Source organism: Lucilia sericata, unplaced genomic scaffold (assembly GCF_015586225.1).
Source record: "Lucilia sericata isolate MDLA Ls3-8-SP2 unplaced genomic scaffold, ASM1558622v1 Contig000383F_arrow, whole genome shotgun sequence".
In the NCBI taxonomy this organism is placed as follows: Eukaryota; Metazoa; Arthropoda; class Insecta; order Diptera; family Calliphoridae; genus Lucilia; species Lucilia sericata.
Window position 1 is genome coordinate 186,317 of NW_023994402.1, and position 15,763 is coordinate 202,079.

The 15,763-nt window shown below is 33.6% G+C and overlaps 2 protein-coding genes across 5 annotated transcripts in view; one reads left to right on the forward strand and one right to left on the reverse strand.

Annotated features, from left to right (window-relative positions):
- The window catches only part of LOC119604332 (activating transcription factor of chaperone), a 72,549-nt gene extending 65,481 nt beyond the window's left edge, over positions 1–7,068 (forward strand). For 2 of the 3 annotated variants that reach the window (XM_037956898.1, XM_037956900.1), the window contains 2 exons: positions 5,418–5,665; positions 5,726–7,017. In XM_037956898.1, the coding sequence (XP_037812826.1) occupies positions 5,418–5,665; positions 5,726–6,349 (872 nt within the window). In that variant the 3' untranslated portion in view covers positions 6,350–7,017. Of the gene's footprint in view, positions 1–5,417; positions 5,666–5,725 lie in introns of all 3 variants that reach the window. The other variant, XM_037956899.1, reaches the window with a different exon arrangement.
- On the reverse strand, positions 7,010–15,411 carry LOC119604333. Of its 2 annotated transcripts, none has more exons than XM_037956902.1 (3): positions 15,065–15,411; positions 14,920–14,968; positions 7,010–7,908 (listed from the first exon to the last, which is right to left on the reverse strand). In XM_037956902.1, the coding sequence occupies exon 3, from the start codon at positions 7,906–7,908 to the stop codon at positions 7,219–7,221; it is 690 nt and encodes a 229-aa protein (XP_037812830.1). In that variant the 5' UTR covers positions 14,920–14,968; positions 15,065–15,411; the 3' UTR covers positions 7,010–7,218. The 2 variants fall into 2 exon arrangements, with proteins under 2 accessions (XP_037812830.1, XP_037812829.1); XM_037956901.1 differs by having other exon boundaries at positions 14,920–14,992; positions 15,065–15,409.
- Between the last annotated feature and the right edge of the window lie 352 nt (positions 15,412–15,763).

The window sequence follows — 15,763 nt, forward strand, 5'->3', positions numbered from 1 at the left end:
AACAGAAAACAGGTGCTACCAGTAAATGGGCTTTCATGTAACCATATAGAGTGGTATTTGTATATATAGCAACAAGTATGACTATTTATTTGAAAATAACTTTAATTATTTAAATACCCAGTTGTTTTTATGGGGTTTACATGAAGGTCGCCTCACGTTGTTGGTCCATACTATGGTTTATGGTAATTGTTTATTTCTAAGAAATATGTTAGCCAGCTGGTAAAACTGGAGTATAAATACAAAGCTAAGAATTTTCTTATACATGTAGGTGTTTAAAGATTGCGTTGGTTTAATATTTACCATAGCGAAAGGAGCATTTTGTCAGCTATATGCAGAAAAATCCCCTGGTTTTCAGAATAAAGTCTAGTATTTATGCTCTGGAAAATAATAATTGTCTTTAAAAGATAACGTTAAGAATTTCGTAGAACTTTATACAACTTTGTGGTACAGATGCATTGGGATTTACATTTGTTATAATTATACTCCTCAAGACTGATAAAGGGCCCTTCGGACGATCACAATTTACGTACGACAAGTCTAATGAAAAAGTAAAATGAAATTCCATCCGTATGACAAAAAAGAGAATAAAAGTCGTATGATTTATATTTTTTGTGTTTACACAAAGTAAGATGGAAACAGCTGTTTCACTTTTTTGTATGTGTTTGTATAAAAATATATCCCTGATCTTATGCGACTTGCAAGTTTGCCATCCGTATTTTTTCTCAATGTGTGATGATTTCATTACATATTGCGTTTAGACGATCCCATCCGTTGTCTTCTACACAATATTTTGACAAATCATATTACTTGTGTGCTCGTGTGAAGGAGGCTTAAGGTTTTATTATAAGTTTATTATTCCAATTTTCATTAGCGATTTCTAACAAGCCCAATTTAGACACATCAAATTGACTTTCCTTTTCTTGCCTTTTCTCGAAATTGTGCACAATTTTTCCAAAAAGAGTTGACTAGTCTATGGAGTATTGACTATTCGTTTGACTAGTCTATTGACCAATCAATTGATTATTTTTTAATTCTTCTTTTGTATAGTCTTTTGACTAGCCTATTGACTAGATTATTTACTAATCTATTGATTAGTTTATTGACTATTGACGAACCAGTTGACTAGCCTATTGACTAGTCTATTGACTAGACTATTGACTAGACTACTTACTAGCATATCAACTAGTCCATTGACTAGTTTATTGACTATTGATGAGCCTATTGACTAGTCTATTGATTGGTCTATTGATTAGTGTATTGACTAGTCTATTGACTAGACTACTTACTAGCATATCAACTAGTCTATTGACTAGTTTATTGACTATTGACGAGCCTATTGACTAGTCTATTGATTGGTTTATTGATTAGTCTATTGACTAGTCTATTGACTAGTTTGATTATTGATTATTGATTAGACTATTTACTAGTCTAGTATTGACTAGACTATAGACTAGTCTATTGACTAGCTTATTGAATTGTCTATTGATTGGTCTACTGGTTATTCTATTGATTAGTCTTGACTAGACTATTGCCTAGACTATTTACTAGTTTATTGGCTAATTTATTGACTAGTCTATTGACTAGTTTATTGACTTTTGACTTGTCCATTGACGAGTCTATTGAATAGTCTATAAACTATACTGTTGAGTTCTTTGGGACTATTGACTGATCTATTGACTAATATATGTACTATCCTATTGAAAATTCTATTATGAGAAGCTAAAAAAGTACTTAATATGTCATAGGGGTACTGCAGTATTTATCGATGTCAAAAAGTACTGAATTTTCCATACTCGTAATACTACTCTCGATATCGTGACCCCATAAGATCATTGTGCTTCTATTCAGACCGAATGAAATTCTCGAATTCCTCGAACGCATTTGCCTTCGTCCGTTTAACTTCCCAAGTTCGCTTACCTTTATAACAAATACATTCCGACTCTCGTTGACGATTACTTCTGAGTGGTCTGGTAGGATGAAGAGTTCATAAAATTCGACACAACTGAATGTATATTTGTTTTAATCTGTTCAGTTTTGAGATATGACAACACATCTATAAATTGACGTCAACGTCGTTTGACACTTTTAAGGGCACACGTGCTTTGAAGCTTGTTTTTGCACGTGTATAATTTAAAATTCCTCTAGAGAATTGATAAATTGATTTTGAACGTAAACTATAAACGGGGAATAGCCGAACTAATGAAACCCTACAACAGTTAGAAATATATTTAATGTAATCAAGGTGATTTTTTTTTTGGGTCCGATGAGATTAAGGCATTCATAATCTGTATAATTCTTAGGGGGGACTTGAAAGGAAGTTTATGGTTTACTTTTTACAAGTCTTTACAAGACTTTTCTGTGATTTCGCGGGTCTTGCACTGTTGATGCTCTCCTTTCGCCATGATGAACTGGCTATCCGACTTTCTAATTGCTAAGGGTGTGCATTAAAAGTCTTCAATATTTACAGCATATTTTGGACCAAATGGAGAGGAACTAAAAAAATGAAGGCGCTTTTGCCATATGTCCAAATACGATTATTTTCGTACTATTACATTAACAATTTTTGGTGATCTTTTCCAGATCGGCGATGATATTAAGTAAACAACTATTCAAATTTTCTGGCCGATTTTATTTTAAGAAAGAACTTCTTATTTTTTTACAACATTTTTTAAACTCCATTTTGTGCTAATTTTCAAATAATAAACAAATTTAATGGCTTAACAAATAAAATAAATAAATAAATGCGTAGATTACTAAATGTTAATAAATAAAATAAATCATATTAATTTATGTGCGTCCTTGTACAATTTAGATTTAAATTAACAATTGCAACTTTTGCAATTCTAACAAGTTTCCCTCTCTCTTTTTTTTTCAAAAATTTTCTTGTGTGAGTGTTCGAATAATAAAAAAAACAAACAACACACATAAACAAATTAATAAAACTTTGACGCAATTAACAATTAAGTTTATATGAAAATTTATAAATTGTATTTATTTTGTGTTATCAACTTTTCGTCACACTTAGGAATAGTACTTTACGCCTTACTGCTTAGTCGGCCTATTCCCCCTCCCTCTATTTGAAATATGTAGGAATACCATTCTGTATCAATACGCACTTTGGATTTATAACTGGGTCACTGCATTTGTTTTGATTGATAGACGATAGATGATAACCTTTTGTTCTCGTTTATTATTGTAGTGTTTCTTTTAGATTTTTAGTTTTCAATTTAGTTGTATTTTTATTTTTCTCAATAAAAATATTTAAATTTATTTTATTTTGAATTTAATTAATGTGTTTTCAAAACGCACATTTTTTAATTGAATTATCATGTTTATGTTTTAAATATGAATTCCGTTTACTACTCATTCATAAACAACATTATCATAAAAAGAGAACAGTATTAGAGCTAGTGTTAGAGCTTCAACATAACGCCAATCGACTGAGTTACAATTCGCCATAAACTTGGTGTAGGGTATTGTATGTATAGGCTTGTTGCAACTAACTAGTTCTATTAATATTTTCAATAAATTTTCCAGTTTGAATTTTAAATTTTATATATTCCAGTATTGTTGAAGTTTGTGCGAATGTTTGCATTTGAATAAATTTATTTGTATTTTCTCATTATTGATTAACATTCTAATCTAGAAGAATTTCTAAGGACAGCAAGATTGTTTACACATTGTTATAAAATTGATTTTATTAAAGCAAATGCTTGTAATCAACAATTAGGCGTTTGAAGGAATTAAATCATTGTCTATAGACAGGTTTTGAAAAATAAGGAATATACTTGATTTTTGATATGTGTTATAGAATGTCCTACAAGTATAATACTTATATTCAGGTAACAAAGCCCAGGAGAAATTGTTTTAGTTCCAAATTGCATGATTATAAACCTGTACACTTTCTATTTTGTAATTGTCTCCTTCCAAATTGATTCTATGAGTTGGCACAAATTTGTCTTCCTTGGAGCTAGTTGTAGGAAAACTTTAGAGAACATTGCCACCTTCTTTAGCACAATTCAAGAAATAGTTACTTTTTACCAGGCTTGGGGGGTAATGATTACATTTTCAATTACAATTACATTTGAAGTAATTGTTATTGAAGCTTTACCAATTACTTGTAATTGTCTCCTTCCGACTTGATTCTGTGGAATCGTTATGAAGTCGACACAAATTTGTCATCCTCGGAACTAGTTCTAGGAAAACTTTAGAGAACATTGCCACCTTCTTTAGCACAATTCAAGAAATAGTTACTTTTTACCAGGGGGTAATGACTACTTGGGGGGTAATGACTACATACTTACTTTTCAATTACAATTACATTTGAAGTAATGTTATTGAAGCTTTACCATTAGTTGTATTGTTATGAGTTTCTTGAATAATTTGCAGTTACAATTACATATAATGTATTGGTAAAGTAATACCTAACTTACAATTACAACTTATGTGGACGGGACGGACGGACGGACACGGACGGACGGAGACGGAACGGAGGAGAGGACGGACGGACGGACGGACGGACGGACGGACGGACGGACGGACGGACGGACGGACGGACGGACGGACGAAGGGACGACGGACGGACGGACGGACGGACGGAGGACGGACGGACGGACGGACGGAGGACGGGGGACGGACGGACGGACGACGGACGGACGGACGGACGGAGGACGACGGACGGACGACGGACGGACGGACGGACGAGGACGGACGGACGGACGGGACGACGGACGGACGGACGACGGACGGACGGACGGACGACGGACGGACGGACGGACGGACGGACGGGAAGGACGGACGGACGGACGGACGGACGACGGACGGACGGACGGACGGACGGACGACGGACGACGGACGGACGGACGACGGACGGACGGACGGACGGACGACGGACTTACTACTTACTACTACTTACTGACTTACTACTTACTTACTTACTTACTTACTTACTTACTTACTACTTACTTACTTACTTACTTACTTACTTACTTACTTACTTACTTACTTACTTACTTACTACTTACTTACTTACTTACTTACTTACTTACTTACTTACTTACTTACTTATAACGAACATTTGGATTAGGTTAAGAAGGGTTATACAACATAAAACGATGCATATCCACTCGGATTCCCTTCAAGGAGTGAGGATTCAAAAACAGATAAACAAAAGAAAGCACACCCAAAGAATAAAGAGATAATAGAGAAAATCTTCGTTCCCCTATAAAGCCCAGTCGAAGAAGTGACTAATGCTCTTGACAAAACCTAGTAAACTGCGAGGGTCAAGACCCGCAATATCCCCAATTTCGTCGTTGAACGTATTTCTTAGCCATTTCCTCCTGAGAATAAAGAACATTTCTTCCTAAATAATCTCCATTCCAAATATTAATAAAAATTTTCCATTTTCTTCTTTCTAGAAAATTTTTATTCACCCTCACCACTTTTGGACAATTCACTAGATAGTGTGGTCACCAATCCAACACAGGTGATAAAAGTGCAATCACCCATCGACATCAATCATTTTGGATTTGCCAATCATGGAGCATCAATTCTAACATCATTGACACCACCCAGCTCCCCACCACAAAGCGTTGCTTCACCAGTACCACAGGCATTGGAATTACCAACAACCACAGCGCCGGAAATCACTAATTTACCACTAAATGTAAGCACAGCTTTAAACTTTATTCTATAACTAAACTAAACTTAATCTCTTAATTTACAGATCAATGATGTTTTACAAACTACCGCGGCATCAGAACCCACTTCTCCAGTTCCAGTTCAAAACCAATTCGTCTTCAACAATTGGAATAACCATCATAGTACAACTGATACAGCATCATCGAGCGTTGTTTCGTCGCCATCCTCCAATGGCTCTTCGAATTATGACATTGTTTTGAATACACAAATAATCGATGATATACTCAAGACCGCAGCCAATGAGTTCTTCGAAGAGAGTGAATCGCAATCTTCGATTTCGGCTCCTTCCACGGTAGACTACACAACCACCGATGATGAATGGATGCCCTCGTCCGGCAGTTGTTCTCCTTCACAAATTGTCTCAAACGAAACGTTTAACGAATCTTCTGGCACTTGTGGCGGTACAAAGAAACGTACTCGTCCCTATGGGCGTGGTGTTGAAGATCGTAAAAAACGTAAGAAGGAACAAAATAAAAATGCTGCTACTCGTTATCGCCAGAAAAAGAAGCTCGAAATGGAAATCATACAAATTGAAGAACAGGAACTTAGTCAACGTCATGAGGTCCTAAAACGTCAGTTGGCCGAATACAAACGTGAAGAGAAATACTTGAAACGTCTCATACGCGAGTTCTATGCTAAGAAAAATTAAAAAAAAAAAATAATTGAAATTCCAAGCCACTATCTTTCAAGCGGAAAATACGTCACCATTTATGTGTTTAACTTTTTTTCTTCTTTTAAATTATGTTTTAATTCCCCCTAACAGTTTTGTAAGAATTTATCTCTCGTTTTACAAAATTTATGTTTTTAATTAATAATTGTACTTTTTTTATATTCATATTACTTTAATGTTTTATTACAAGTTTTTTTATATATTGTATTTACTTTTAGTAAGCAATTAATAATTGTGTGTGTATTTTTGTTTGCAAAATTATTATTATTATTATTATTATTACGTCTTAATATATGTCCCCCTCCCCTGTTGTAATGCTAAAAAGTTTTTATTTTTCAAAATTTCCACCTTCAAATAATGTTTTTAAAGCAGTTTTTTATGTAAATCTAGTGCATTAGTTTTAGAAGTATTTGTGTTTATTTGTTAAATATTAACACTTATGACATGATCTAATTTTACAAACGGTCATCGAATCTATTTTGTTAGTTTAACAAAGAAAACCAACAATTAATATCAATATGAATGTAGATTTAAAAAAATATATACATATATATAACAAAACTAAACCCTTTGTTCTAAATCTATATTTAATGCTTCTCAATGCACTGGACAGAATAATAAAATTTTAAAAGAAATACATACATAAATAAATAAATACATATATTTTAATTTCAAATTTTACACAATAAAGGGTTTTACAAATAAAAAAAATGGTTTTGATTTCTTTTTAATTTATTACCGGAATTTAGTTTTATTGTTGAAATCCCTTGAAAGTAAACAGACCAAAAATATTCCAAACTATCTAACCTCAAAATATGTTCCCATACTTAAACGGTCATTATGCTACTCTACTCCTGATATGTTTTCGAATTAATATGACCCAAAAAACCAATAGCAAATATCGTCACAGTGACCTCAGGATTTTTCGTAATAAATTTCTCTATTTCATGTTTACAATTCGAATTCTGTTCAACCTTAAGCTCTTTTAAGTCCCTTGATTTTAATGCCACCAATGATGTACATCTTAAATTATAATTTCCAAAAATAGTTAATGCCCTAAGATTGCAACACTTCTCCAATATAGGCTGCAGCAACTCGTCTGTCAACTGGCAATAACTTAAATCGAGAAATTCTAGTTGAGCGGCCACTTTCATTAAACATTTTTGATAATTTTCATCGAATTGCACATAATGCAAAGTCAGGAATTGTAGAGACTCCTGACAGCAAATGGGTTGTAGGTAATTAAGAGTTAAGGGCGAAGACAAAGAGTAACCAGCACTAATGTAAAGACTTTTTAAATTTCGTCCTATAATTTCTAGTTGTTGGTTAGTGAATGCCGGAGGATCTCTAAGATTAATAGTTAAATGTTTTATCAATGCCAGTCTTTCGTATATAATATCATCAATTCTTTTGCAAACGCCACCCAAGAGGGTAAAGGTTTCGTGTATATTTAAATATTTTAATATTTCCAGCAGACAGTCATCGTTTAAATCCAAAAGAAGTGTTTCACCATTAACGCTGTCTTCTTTTGGAGTCATCTGTAAATAGAAGAAAATAAACAATAAATAATTAACTAATTACTTAATAATATTAAAATTAAATATTGTAATTCCTTTCAAAACAAACTGGAAATATCATTCATAAGTTAGAAAGAGATAAGAATTTACACCTAAGTAAGACGTTGAAAAGAGTAACCTATTCCACTGGTAAGACTTAGCAGATGACATCTCATCTCTCTTCAACATCATCACATAACCTATAAAAGATCGATGGAACTACGGAATCTATCAGAAATCTTTTGTAATAGTAACATACAGATCGATTAACAACCTAGATCTGAACGTTGTTGAAAACCTATAAATGTCAGTCACGTCGGTCTCTTGTATATTGCAATGTACCAAATCCAAACAAAGCCATTTATTTGAACTGTTCAATCAACGGTCTTACAGCAACTTCACAGCCAATGTTAGATCGGCTTGACGCCTTTAGCAAGCACTGTAGTTAGCTTAGAAACAGCCACTCTTGATTTACACCACAATGGTGTTTATATTAGTTGTACTACTACCAACTTTGAGGTTCATTTAGCTTCTACTTCCCGTAACGGATCAGCTTATTCGTGTGTTCAACTTGGGGACCATAAGGTCCATTCGCAGAAAGTTAAGATTTAAAGATAGAGAAGCAAAACACTTAATATCTTTTCAGGTGTTGCAAAGGGACCAATAGGACTCACATGTGCCTGTTTTAGGTTAATATGGGTTATTCACTATAAAAGGGTGCAACTCGGAGACAATTAGGTCTATTCGTAGAAAGTTAAGATTCAAAGATAGAAAAGCAAAACACTAGAAAAACAAACAAGAGCGTAAGTAAAGAGAAGAGATGAATGGAAACAGGTCGATATCCCAAGGGGTTTCAACCCAGAAGATTTACCGAGTCGATTTCCTAAAGAAAGAAATTTGACAGAATATAAAACCCAATCAAATAAATTACTAATTCTCTTGATAAAACCTAGTAGACTTCGTGTGTTAAGTCCCGCAATTTCCCCCACTTCGTCATGGAACCCATGTACCAACCATTTAAACCTGAGTTCCTGTATTCTAGGACATTTGCAAATTATTTGCATGATCGTCTCTAGTTTCTGTGCGTCTTCGCATAACCTGCAATAGTCCTGTATATTACTGTTCCACTTACTGACAAAGGACAATGCCCTGTAGGCATCCCTGTGAGAATCCTTAGACTGCGCTTATCCAATTCTATAAGTGTCACGGTAGTCCTCTCATCGAGTGAAAGGACTTTAATATTTTACAATCCATTTTACTATTCCAGGTTTGGTTTATGATTTCACGGGTTCTCTCCGATATCAACCTATAGTAGTGACAGATGGGTTTTTTTACCCACCTTTCCCTGTCATCTATATTAAGGCTCGAACCTTATCTAGGTAGTTCGTCCACAACCTCATTACCAAGCATAAGGTAGTGCAGCAGCACCCAGCACAGTCTAATGGTAAACAGTCTCATAATGTCCCGAAGGGCATTTATTCAATCTACAACCAGTCCTGAATGTACCATGTGACATGCCAATGCTTTAAGAAGAGCTTGACTAACGACATAAATTGTTACAACCGACCCTAAATCGATATGATTACGTACCAGTTCCGTCGCTTTCCAGATTGTTAGGATCTCTGTTCAGAAGGCACTATATTTGTCAGGGAGTATGAAGGATTTTTTTATATCAGTGTCAGAGATGTAGACGACGGCAGCCGTCGGTGAAAGTTGCAAACCCATCAAACAGTCTATCGGATACAAGCTAATCATCCCTAGTTGTAAATTCCATCAGAGATGTTTCCCCGAAGTCTCGAGTCGTTAAACCATAAATTGTAATTTCACAGGGGGAGTTGCCATGTTCAAGGAGACCTACTTCGTACAGAAGGTTTGACTAACGAAGAATCATTCTATAGGTGCCAGGTACAGAATGATGTCCAAGGCTGCTTGTGGAATACTAGTAATGGCACGAGTCGTACTACTAATGGTAAAGAGTCGTTAAACCATAAATTATAATTCCACGGGTCGAGTTATCATAACCTAGTAGTCCTGCTTCGTACAGATGGTTTGACTAACGAAGACTTATTCTATATGTGCCAGGTACAGAATGATGTCCAAGGCACACCTTAGAGTTTTATTGAGCATCTCCCGATAATTCTTCTTTATCAAATCCTCTCACCGGAAAACGCAACCATAATTCAAAATAGGCCTGACAACCGACGTGTAAATCCGATTAACTATATCTTGTTGCAGTCCCCGATTCTTTCCTATATAATATTTGCATATGTATTCCTGAGTATTCTATCTTTCGACGAAGTCGTGCTGTCAAGGATAGCCCCTAAATATTTAGCTCCTCTAGATAAACATAGTTCGATGCTATCTAACCAAAAACATCACGTCATTGGCATAGGCAACGATCTTCCTACCTTTAGATTCAAATAGTCTTAGAATACCGTTAGCCGCTAGTAGCCACAATATAGCGATAAAACATTCCCTGTATCCTTCTGGTAATCCTTTTTGTAATTCGACGATAACCTTGGTTCAAGTTTACAATTCTTCAGGAAGTCGTTAATTCACTTCACCAGGAAGCCCTGAGCTCTACAAGCGAAACCCTAATCGTCTCAATCTTTATATTATTGAAAGTGCCTCTATATAAAAAAACAGCAAGCTGTGCTCAACACAACTCCTATCATCTGTCAAGTTTCTTCAAGAGAAAAGAAGATAAGCTGATAGGTAGAAAATTCTTTGGCTTTGAGTGGCTAGCCTTCACGGCGTAACATGTTTACCTATAATGCAGACAGACTCTTAACAGTGAACAAGTATCAGTTCTGTCGTTTTCCAGATCGCAAGATTCTCTAATTGGAGGAATCTATCGGAGTTCATTGTTGGAATCTATAGGATTTTATTGTTGTTGCTGTCAACAATGAGTAATGTACTGCTTCCATATCAGTTTTCATTTTAGATAAATACATCAATAAAATACAGATTTTACTGCATTAATTGTCATTCCACAAAGAGTTTATCGAATCCAATCTAGTCTTTTCTATTATAAAATTCTACCGAAGTTTTCGCCCCGAAGTCAATGATTAAAAATGTTATTGTGAATACAAGGTGTAGGGTGTTTTATTAAGAACGAGATGAGCTTTGTTTCTACAATTAAAATACTTGTGGGTTAGTTACGGAAACATCTAATCCTTATTTTGAATGAAGATACAGCCAGATAGCTACAGAACAATGCCAACGAAGAAAATAGTTAAAATTCGTATTTAATTTTTTTTATCATCATAATGTTTATACCCTACACCACTTTAGTGGGGAGGGTATATTGGATTTGTGCTGATGTTTGTAACATACAAAAATATTCGTCCTAGACCCACCTTAAAGTATACCAATCGGCTTAGAATCGTTTTCTCAGATTAAGCTATGTCCGTCCGTCCGTCCGTCTGGCTGGATGTCCATGTAAACCTTGTGCGCAAGGTACAGGTCGCAATTTTCAAGATGATTGGATGAAATTTGGCACGCACGTTTTATTTGACCCAAGGACGAAGGCTATTGAAAATGGTTAAAATCGGTCCATTATTTCACCTAGCCCCCATAGAACAGAACCCCCCGAAAAGGGCTTCTGAGCTCATAATTATGTAAAATATACAGATATATTGATAAAATACGGCACAACTAAGTTTTATAGAAGTCTTGATGACCCTGCCAAATTTCATAAAGATCGGGCCCCATTTGACCCTAGCTCCCATACAAAGTCCCCTTCAGAAAATTACTTGAATGTCCCAAATTAATTTATAAACACAAATATCGCGATGAAATTCAGCACAATAAAATATTATGTAAATATAAATATATTCACAAAATTTTATCGGGCTTGGTCCATATTTGCCCCTAGCCCCCATATAAAGCCTCTTTCAGAAAATTAGTTTTTTATCCATAAATTGCTTAAATGTATTGGAACAAGGGAATATTGAAGATAAATGCTTTATTATGAAAAACAAATCACATTTAATATTCATAACTGGTGTAGGGTATCATATGGTCGGCCACGCCCGACTATACTTTCTTACTTGTTTTTCTTTTATTTTGCTTGTGTACAGTGACAAGCATTAAACTTACATACATATGTATATTTACTTAATACTGGTATATGTATAACTTTATTAAATCCCATTTAACTAGTATTTTTAGTTTATTTTAATACTTATAATTGATTTTTCTCCCATTCGTGCAGATAAGAGTTATATGAGTATTTTGTCGTCTATTTTTAAACAAAAACGGATTAGGAGATGCTAATTCGTCGTATAAGAGCTAGTGATAGACTTTGTATGTTTGCATTTGCATTTCATAATCGGATTAACGTGATAGATAATCGATTTAATTCGATTTGTATTAAATGTTGTTAAATAAATATAAAATTGCACATTAAGTAGGACTGTGAAAAACGAACTACATATATAGTGAAGAAAATAGAGACTAAGAGAACTATGTAGTGCCATAACTGGCTGAAAAGAAGGCATGTCTCTGTACTGACTATAAACAAAGCATAGTTTAAAGACCTATTATTGAATGTTAGGTTCAGATGTCAGAGACCAGACTATTTGCTGTTAGAGAGAAAAATTTATACTTGGCTATAGACTAGACTATAGACTAGACTAACAACTAGACTATATACTAGACTACAGAATGGACTATAAACTAGAATATAGACTAGACTATAAACTAGACTATAGACTAGAATATAGACTAGACTATAGACTAGACTATAAACTAGACTATAGGCTAGATTAGACTATAGACTAGACTATAGACTAGACTATAAACTAGACCAGACTATAGGCTAGACTAGACTATAGACTAGACTATAGACTAGACTATAGTCTAGTCTAGTCTAGTCTATAGTCTAGTCTATAGTCTAGTCTATAGTCTAGTCTATAGTCTAGTCTATAGTCTAGTCTATAGTCTAGTCTATAGTCTAGTCTAGTCTAGTCTATAGTCTAGTCTATAGTCTAGTCTATAGTCTAGTCTATAGTCTAGTCTATAGTCTAGTCTATAGTCTAGTCTATAGTCTAGTCTATAGTCTAGTCTATAGTCTAGTCTATAGTCTAGTCTATAGTCTAGTCTATAGTCTAGTCTATAGTCTAGTCTATGGTCTAATCTGTAGTCTAGTCTAGTCTATAGTCTAGTCTACATTCTAGTCTATAGTCTGGTCTATAGTCTAGTCTATAGTCTAGTCTAAAGTCTAGTCTATAGTCTAGACTATAGTCTAGTCTATAGACTAGACTATAGACTAGACTATAGACTAGACTAGACTAGACTATAGACTAGACTATAGACTAGACTAGACTATAGACTAGACTATAGACTAGACTATAGACTAGACTATAGACTAGACTATAGACTAGACTATAGACTAGACTATAGACTAGACTATAGACTAGACTATAGACTAGACTATAGACTAGACTATAGACTAGACTATAGACTAGACTATAGACTAGACTATAGACTAGACTATAGACTAGACTATAGACTAGACTATAGACTAGACTATAGACTAGACTATAGACTAGACTATAGACTAGACTATAGACTCGACTATAGACTAGACTATAGACTAGACTATAGACTAGACTATAGACTAGACTATATACCTAGGACTATAGACTAGACTATAGACTAGACTATAGACTAGACTATAGACTAGACTAGTAGACTAGACTATAGACTAGACTATAGACTTAGACTATAGACTAGACTATAGACTAGACTATAGACTAGACTATAGACTTAGACTATAGACTAGACTATAGACTAGACTATAATAGACTATAGACTAGACTATAGACTAGACTATAGGGACTAGACTATAGACTAGACTATAGACTAGACTATAGATAGACTATAGACTAGCGACTAGACTAGACTATAGACTAGGACTATAGACTAGACTATAGACTAATAGACTAGACTTAGACTAGACTATAGACTAGACTATAGACTAGACTATAGACTAGACTATAGACCTAGACTATAGACTAGACTATAGACTAGACTATAGACTAGACTATAGACTAGACTATAGACTAGACTAAGACTAGACTATAGACTAGATATAGACTAGACTAGATAGACTATAGACTCGACTATAGACTAGACTATAGACTAGACTATAGACTAGACTATAGACTAGACTATAGACTAGACTATAGACTAGACTATAGACTAGACTATAGACTAGACTATAGACTAGACTATAGACTAGACTATAGACTAGACTATAGACTAGACTATAGACTAGACTAGACTAGACTAGACTAGACTATAGACTAGACTATAGACTAGACTATAGACTAGACTATAGACTAGACTATAGACTAGACTATAGACTAGACTATAGACTAGACTATAGACTAGACTATAGACTAGACTATAGACTAGACTATAGACTAGACTATAGACTAGACTATAGACTAGACTATAGACTAGACTATAGACTAGACTATAGACTAGACTATAGACTAGACTATAGACTAGACTAGACTATAGACTAGACTATAGACTAGACTATAGACTAGACTATAGACTAGACTATAGACTATACTATAGACTAGACTACATACCAGACTATAGACTAGACCATAGACTAGACTATAGACTCGACTATAGTCTAAATTATAGACTCGACTATAGACTATATTGTAGACTAGACTATAGTCTAGATTATAGACTCGACTATATTATAGACTAGACTATAGACTTGACTACTCCATTTTATATGTGAAATATTTAATGTTTATTGCAAATAATTCTACCTGGAAAAATGCCAGAAATCTCAAACGCTTCTTAAATTCCCCGCTAACTGCTAAAACGCATTTCTCCTGCATTTGGAATTATAACAGTACTTAATTTATAACATTTGTTTTTTTTGTAATTTTTATCTTTTTAAATATTTATTTAATTAATAGACAATAACTTCTCATTCATTATGCATAATACACATTTCCTTACCTCGTTTAACTGTTAATGAGAAAATACTTAGTAACCGGTCGGTGGTCACCTGTCAATTAAGAGACATGCAATACTGTAAACAATGTAGACAATTCATTAACAAGTAGTAATTTTTCCTTTATAAAAATATAAATTTATATTTTACCTTCCGAATATGGATAATATTTGATTTTCGTATTGGCAAATAAAAATAATTTTATTTTCATTTAGATACTTTAAAATTTTAATTAAAGTTTTTAAGAATTTGTAAAAGTATTACGTTGTTAATTAATTATAATATTTATGTTGTTTATTTACACAGTTTTGCTGATTTTATTTAAAATTCTAGTTGTATAATATATTTATTTTATGTATTTCTTTATAAAATTTTTATTGAACTATTTTTGGTCTTAAATATATTTATAATAATTCCACTAAAAAACAATATCCGAATTTGTATTTAGAAAATATTCTAAATGTGTATTCCAAAAATATTGACAAAAAAAAAAAAAACAACAATATATGTAAGAAAAGTGAATGAGAAATACTAATAAAAACATATAGCACAAATCTTGCCAGATCGCAGAATTTCTAATGTCAGAATTTTAATTGTAAACAAAAATATATATTTAGTTGTTTGTGTCTACAAAATAAAGAATGTCAAATACATTGAAAATATTTAGTATAAAATAAACAATTTCTATTAAATATAGGAAGTAAATTTGTTTTAATGAATATGTAAAAAGACAATGGAAACAAATGCAAACATTTGCAAATTTGTAAGTATTAGTAAACAATTTGTTTTGTTTTTTGTTTTATTGTACAAATAAATAAAAGCCTAGTGTTAAACAAATTTGTATTAATT

Excerpts from the sequence above, each read along its gene's own strand:
- LOC119604333 (XM_037956902.1), bottom strand. The coding sequence starts at position 7,908 with ATGACTCCAAAAGAAGACAGCGTTAATGGTGAAACACTTCTTTTGGAT.